General features: G+C 57.4%; 1 protein-coding gene across 1 annotated transcript; it reads right to left on the reverse strand.

Moving 5' to 3' along the window:
- Positions 1-654: 654 nt before the first annotated feature.
- TMEM151A (transmembrane protein 151A) lies at positions 655-7,424 on the reverse strand. Its single transcript, XM_084823509.1, has 2 exons — positions 7,329-7,424; positions 655-2,087 (listed from the first exon to the last, which is right to left on the reverse strand). Exons 1-2 carry the CDS (start codon positions 7,422-7,424, stop codon positions 726-728), a joined length of 1,458 nt encoding a protein of 485 aa, XP_084679635.1. The 3' UTR covers positions 655-725.

Genomic DNA, 7,424 nt, shown 5'->3' on the forward strand with positions numbered 1-7,424 from the left:
GCCTCAGTTTTTAAAATTATTCTTATTATCTCTGCCTGTCATGAAGGTCAGATCCTTATTCTGTTAAAAATATGCGAACCCATCTGTCCCCTCACAAACTTCAGGGGCGGAGCCCCCCTCCGCAAAGCACCAATGGGCCTGAAAGGGGCAAGTCTCCCACAACCACAATGCAAGCCCAAGCTCCAGCATCTGGTGCAGAATCCAACATTCCGAGTGGGATTCTAGCCCTCATGACTGCGGAGGGTTGAGCAGTGCGGAGTGGAAACCTGAGAAGCAGGAAAGCTGTCAGGGCTCTCAGCGCTCAAGAACGTGGCCTTTGGTCCCCAGGTTGCTCCTTACCCCTCCCCCACTCAGACGATTCCTCGGTCCCGCAAACTGTCCAACCCCAATCCAGATGCCCTCCCCATTTTTCTCCTTCCGTTCTCATGAGTACTTGCTCACATTCTTTTGAAAACCTGGGTGTTTTGGGAGCAAGCAGTTGCACGAAAGAAGGAAGCCGACGTTTGACGCCTGGCTCCATCTGCGCACACCCCTCAAAGTGGGGGTGGGGTGGGGCTTCCCTTTTCCTCGAGGCTAATTTTGGAGACGGGCAGGAAGTTGGCCGAAGGTACCTAAAGCCTGGTTAACGGGGGTGGCCGGGGGTTAATGGGAACGCGGCTGGGGCACGCTCGCCGGCCGCTTCCCTCCCGAGGGGCGGAGCTTCAACCACCCTCCCTGCCCTCGGATCATAGCGGGGTGTCTGAGGCCCTCCCGGCAGGGCCCGGCCGGGGCCCGTTCCGGTGGCAGCCCTCTCCGCCGTGGACGATGAGCACGGGGAAGTACAATGCATCCTGGTAGCAGGGGGGGCTCTCCAGCGGCTCCGTCTCGAGGCTGCTGCCCACGTGGCCGCCACTCAGGCTGCGAAGGACGCCCCCGCACCGCCGCGCGGCCCCCAGCGAGAAGCGGCTGCAGCTGAAGGGCAGGCGGGCGTAGAGGGCCCGGGTGCCCCGGGAGGGCAGCGAGTTGCTGCTGACGGTCCGGCGGCAGCGCTGGCAGCTGCGGAGGTAGGCGGCGCCGGCCACCACGGTGGCGTCCATCAGCATCGCCTCCGAGTAGCTGGGCACCAGCTGCTGGTTGGACCGGATGTGCCACTCCAGCTCGGTCATGTCGACCGTGTTGACCCGGGAGACGCGGCGCCCGCAGCCCCCAGCAGCGTCCAGCGGGCTGGGCCCCTCGTCCGCCCCGAAGAGCTTCTCCACGTGGTAGTGGACGTTGGCCGTGCGGTACTCAGCCAGCACCCGCAGCGGCCAAGAGAGCAGGAGGAAGGAGGCCAGCCAGAAGACCCCCCGGCGGGCGTACCAGGGCGGGCGCCCGGGGTCGGGGAAGACCAGCATGTGCTCCGTGAAGTCCACGTTCTTGAGGTGCATCCCCTCGCGGGCCTCCATGTAGTCGTCCAGGCCCTCGTTCTCGCCGAAGAAGCGGGCCCGCTGGGTGAGGTAGGCCGCCTCCGCCTCCCCAGTGGCGAAGCTGAAGCACTTGGTGGAGCGCAGCCGGGTGACGGGGTAGTCCGAGAGGCCCAGCAGCTCCTTGGAGACGTCCTTCACCCCGTGGCCCGAGTAGTCGAACTCCGCCTCGGCCACGTGGGTGTTGACCCGCTCGTGGTAGACCTGGGTGGTGGTGTAGGCGTCGCCGTTGCGGTAGCGGGTGACCTGGCGGGTGCGGCGGACGTAGTGGTAGCTGATGGCCTTCCACCAGATGCAGGGCGTGGCCTGCTGCATGCGCTGCACCTTCTCGTAGACGCTGGCGGTGCCCACCCGGTGCTGCGCCTGCCCCTTGGCGAAGCGGTGCCAGCATTCCGCCAGGTAGACCACGTAGAGCATCCCCAGGAAAGCCAGCGGGATGTAGATGTAGCCGTTGGAGCAGGGGCTGTCGTGGTAGACCAGGGAGGCGCCCTGGTAGGGCCCGTCATAGCTCAGGCGGGTCACCCTCGAGAGGCGGCACCAGCCCACGACCCCGAAGCAGCCGAGCATCAGCAGCGTCAGCGCCAAGCACTTCCAGTGGGACTCGCGGCACAGGGAGCTGCTCAGCGACTGCTTGAGGGGGCGCTGCTGCTTGCCGCACGGGAGGGAGGGAGGAAGGAAGACGACAGGTTAAGGTCCGTCAGGAACACTGCAGACCCCCTTCCCTGGATTTTCAGTGTTCATCAAACACATGCCCACATACCCCAAGTTTCTAGTCCTCTTGCTTACCAAGACATTAGGAGAAACCACACAGGCAGGACATCCCAAGTCTCCAGTCCTCTTGCTTATAAAGACATTGCAAGAAACCACAGGGGTGGGACATCCCAAGTTTCTAGTCCTCTTGCTTACAAAGGCATTAGGAGAAACCATATAGGTGGGACATCCCAAGTCTCCAGTCCTCTTGCTTATAAAGACATTACAACAAACCACAGGGGTGGGGCATCCTAAGTTTCTAGTCCTCTTGCTTACAAAGGCATTAGGAGAAACCATATAGGTGGGACATCCCAAGTCTTTGCTGACAAAGACATTAGGAGAAACCACACAAGCGGGATTCTAAACGATTGCTTAAGACAGCTGTTCCCGACCTGGCGCCCTCAGGATGTTTTGAACTGCAGCTCCCGTCAGCCCCAGCCGGCATGGCCAGTGGTCAGGGATTATGGGAGCCATACTCCAAAACCTCGGGGAAGGCTGGCTTAAAAAGTGCAGCACCTCCTGCCTTCCGGTGTCCTGGCTAGTAAGTGCAACAGCACTACCGTGACAACTGACAAACACTTGGCACGATATATATAATACATTAGGGTCGCAACCCTGTGCATGTTGAGACAGAAGTGCTACAGCTCTCATTCTCTAGCCAGCATGTAGGAGCTTCAGGACTTTTTTCTGCCAAACACGCATAGGATTGCGCCCTAAATAGCTTTCAGATCACACGACTTGAATTTCGGCTGCTTAGTCAACATGAAGAAGCGATCAATTAAGAATGTAAGAGGAAGTTCTCCTGCTGCTGGATCAGATCAAATGGGCCCTCCTAGCCTACCATCCTGTTTCCAACAGTGGTCAGCTAGAAGCTCTCAGGAAGCCTCCAAGTAGGGCACGAAGGCAACAGACCTCCCATCCCGGTCTGTAACCCCCGCATCAGAGGTACGTTAACCTGGAGTTTCTATTTAGCCACAGCCGCCACTGCAGGCCTGCCACCTTACTCTAGAGTAGAAACTCTTGGCGGCCCTGCATGCAGCCACACTGCCTGAGGTTGGGAAACTGGGGTGAGAGGGTGCTGCTGCACTCATGCCCTGCTTGTGGGTTCCCGGTTGATAGCCGGCTGGCCACTGTGTGAACAGAACGCTGGACTAGGTGGACCCTGGGCCTGATCCAGCAGGGCTCTTCTGATGTTCTTACGTCAGTGTTCCAGTCCAGGCCCAGCCGCCCTCGTGGTGAACAGATGGTCCGAGATCATTTCAATGAGGCTTGTGCTGGGCCGGCTGTTGTGGGAAGCAGCCAGGGTGGGGATGTGCCGCTTTCCCCACCTTGGACCGCCTCTGCCCACTCCTCTGCCTCCATTTCCCTATCTCCAGCTAGAAAGGTTGGGCAAAAGTCCCTGGGAAAGCTGCCAAGAGCAAATGGCTTTTAGGAGAATCCCACAAGGAGCAAGAAGGGGTGGAATAGAGCAGCCCATCCATCCATTTGCAATCCATTCATTGCAGGGGGTGGGGGGTTATAAAACAGAAGAAGGAAAGGAAAATGCTTGATGAGTTTGGGGTGGAGAATGCTCCAACTGCTATTTCCCACTCTCCTCCAAGCACTGGGGATGAGCTAGGAGGAGAAAGAAAGATGGCCCCTGAGACCCACCCCACTCCAGATTTCTAAGTTATATCTCCCCTTCCTTTTGGGGAGACAGGAGCTCTGGTTTCCAGACCCATTTGCTCTAACCATTAGGCCCCTCTCCCTGACTGGGACTGGAAACCTCCCCAAATAAGTTGAAGCGGTATTTAAAAATGCCTCAAACGCAGCTTGTCCCTGGACAAGGGAGGGGAATGTCTCAGGCCAGGGGGACAAATGCGCCCCCTGGGTCCCAATCCAGCCCTCCGTGATTCCCAGTGGCCCTGTCCTCTCCCCCCAGATGCCAACGGTTCCTGGCTTTTGTGCAGTTTCTTCCCTATTCTAAAAGGTTGAAATGCCTGTCCTAGGGCTGAGTTACTGACAGGAAGAGCTTTAAGGCAAAATAGGCTGGCAGTTTTGGCCCTGCCCCTTTGCCTTCTGCCCCACCCACCACTGGAATGAGGCCCCCAAGAGCTTCTTGGAAATGGAATTCGGCCCTCAGGCTGAAAGAGGTTCCCCTCCCCGGCCTTAGGGTGCTCAAGGCAGGGTTGCCAAGGCAGATGGATAATTTAGCTTAGAGGTCAGTTTTACATCTCTTTGAGGAAACTGGACTCTCGACCCACCCTGCCAAAACCAACCCTCAAATTTCCCCCCTTCCTTTCCTATACCAGGCAAGGGATTCAAATCCTACTTTGTTGCCCCTTTATTCCAAATAATCATCTCCTTTGAGCTGTGGATTGGTCCAGGGTCCAGCTATTCCCCCACCCCAGAAACGGCAACCCCACTCCTAGAATTGACAACACAGAAATAAAATTGACCCAGGAGTGTGTCTGAATTCTGCAAGCCACCCTTCCCTAATCCACCCCACCCTCCCTGTGTTGGACTACCAACCCCATCACCCCCAACCAGCATGCTGGCTGGGATTATGGGAGTTGTAGTCCAACACAGCAGGAGGCTGGCTTGCAGAATTCAGGATCCCCCCTTCTTGCCACTGACCCTCCTCTGTCCCTCTGCACCGGCCGTTTCACTCCCTGCACCGTGCCAGAAAGGAACAGCATCTTTGGCAGCCTCTCAAGAAATAGGATGACTTAAAAAAAAACCACCAATTCCCTGCACATAGAAAGCTAGAGTACCAGTGGAAGGTATTCAGTTTAGCTCTTCTCCCTGACACGCTAGATTTCTAGATGTAGGGTTGTGGCTGCTTTAATGGATTGTGGTTGGTTTAACGGAAGTGCATTTAACCACACAGCACTTCCCTGCCCCTCACTGCAGCCTGATGTAGTACACAAGGAATAGCTTTGCCACTTGATTCTGCCGACTGTATAAACGAGAATGGCCAAATGAAAACAAAAGCAGCAAAACCAACAATCCACTTGGCATTGGCCAACGAATCCCACAAGGGAAGCGAGCCCAGAACAGGGTCCTGCATCTCCCTCACCCTCCAAAGAGGTTGATAAAATGGCTGGCATTCCCTTGTCAAACCTTCCTGTTCAACCTTAGGAGACGGGAAAAACAAGGAGATGGGACCAGACACAACATGGGACTCATGTGTGCTACTTCTCCTGGCCAGCAGAGGGAGAAGAGGAGATAGGATGTGTATGTGGGTTTGTGGGTACAGGGCATAGGGAACTATGGGAAATCAGCAAGGCATCATGGGAAGAATATTAGGAAGATGCTTGAAATGACGACATGCAAGGTTAACATTTGGGGGAAGCAACTGTAGCTCAGTGGTAGAGTCCCTGCTTTGCCTGCAGAAGGTTCCCGGTTTGATCCCCGGCATCTTCAGGTAGGGCTAAGAAGGAATCCTGTGTGAAACCCTGGTGAACTGCTGCCAATCCGTGTTGATGATACTGGGCTAGATAGACTGAGGGTCTAACTCAGTATAAGGCAGTTTTCTATGTTCTTATTTTGACAGCCCAATCTCATCAGGAGCCAGCCCCAAGGAAAGATTTCAATTATTTTTTTTAAGGTACTTTAAATTTAAAGGATGTCAACATCAAATTTCTAGGCACAGGGAAGACTAGGCGATGGCACAGCCTAACCCACCGGTGCAGAGAGAAAACTCAACCCACTGAAGGGTTTCCTCCCAGGCAGAACAAACGCCTGGTCTCCTCCTCTGGGATAGCAGATGGAAGGGAACCATTGGGCTAATCTAGGGAGATGTTTCTTTGCCTTGTATTCTGTTGGCACCAACAAACACAACCCTGGGCACAGGGAGGAGAACTGGCCAGCACCTGCCCTGGACAGGACCCACTGATGTGCAGGGGGTGGGGTGGGGGGCAGTGTGTGTGTGTGTGTGTGTGAATGAATGAATGGTTAATCCTTACGAAGTTAAATCCTTCGTAAGCCCCACCAAAAATGGGTGGCTAGCCCATTTCGATCCCCACCTCCCTCCCTTTGGATGATGTGCAGAGATGGGAGGGAGGGAGCGCCCGGGGCGCATTTGTCCCCTGTAGATACATCTTCTCCGCCACCAGGTAGATAAGGGGGAAATTGTCCTCTGTTCGGCTTCTCTGTCCTCCCCCAGACAAACCTAATACCGCTTTTCCTGCAGGGAAAAGAAATGGTGAGCTGGTGTGCAGTCATCGACTCCAAAACACAGCCTCTTTTTAAAAATTCCACCTGCCAGACTTGGTGAAGCGGGCAGGCGGGGCGGGGGGGGGAGAAAAGGAGACAATGCCAGCCAGTGGTAGAATTGTCTCCCCCCTCTCCCCCCGCCTTCTCCCTGTCCTCGCCGGCCTGCTGGCTTTGTCTCCCCCGCCACCACTTCGCCTCCCCTTTCTTCGAAGACCATCCCTCCACCGCCACCAGCAGCCTCGCCAAAGCCCCTCCATCAGGAGTCGCAAAAGCGGCAAGGCGGAGAGAGAGAAGGACGTTCTCCTGGTATTGGTGCAATGCAGAACTTCGCGCGGATGCCCCCTGACCGCCCCCCCGGCCTCGCGCCGGTCGCAAAGCACACACCGCGCGCACACTTTTCCTGCGGATCCACAAAAGCGCCCCCCCGCAGATCTCCCCCCCCCCCGGCTTCCCAACCCGGGAATCCCATATTTTACGCACCTCCGCGGCGCGTACAATTAACTCCAAAACACAAAGCTGATACTGCCGTGTGGGGGTGGGGTTAGAAAACGGGCCCTAAGGGGGGGGCAGAAGAAGCCCCATTCTCTTCCTCTCCTCATCTCCCCCTCCCCCCCAAAGATCCAGGTTTATTTTTAACCCTCGTCGAGCTATTAATAATGCACAAAGCGGCACGTGTTCCCTGCAGCAAAATCAGCGGTGCCTCCCCTCCTCCTTCCCCGCTCCCCCGCCTCGCTCGCCAACGGAGAGCGGGTGGGGGTGAGGCGGGGGAGAGGGGCGCCCGCCCCCCGAGCCCCCCGAGCCCCGACCCACCCCGCCCCCCGCTTTCTCAGGAGCGTGGAGGGGGCACGTCTCCACGCGGCGCGCCCAGGGCGCAGCGCGAAGGCGAGGTCGGCTCGCGGCCTCGCCGCCCCCCGGCCCCCCGGGCGGGCCCGGCCTTACCTCCTCGCGGGGGGGCCCCCCCGCAGGGGTGAGCGTGGGCAGCTCCCCCGCCCCCGGCTGCTGCGCCCCGTCGCCGTCTTCCCCCGCGCCGGGCAT

This window comes from Heloderma suspectum, chromosome 17, assembly GCF_057233095.1.
Source record: "Heloderma suspectum isolate Gila_16-S chromosome 17, 16-S_ref, whole genome shotgun sequence".
Taxonomy (NCBI): domain Eukaryota; kingdom Metazoa; phylum Chordata; class Lepidosauria; order Squamata; family Helodermatidae; genus Heloderma; species Heloderma suspectum.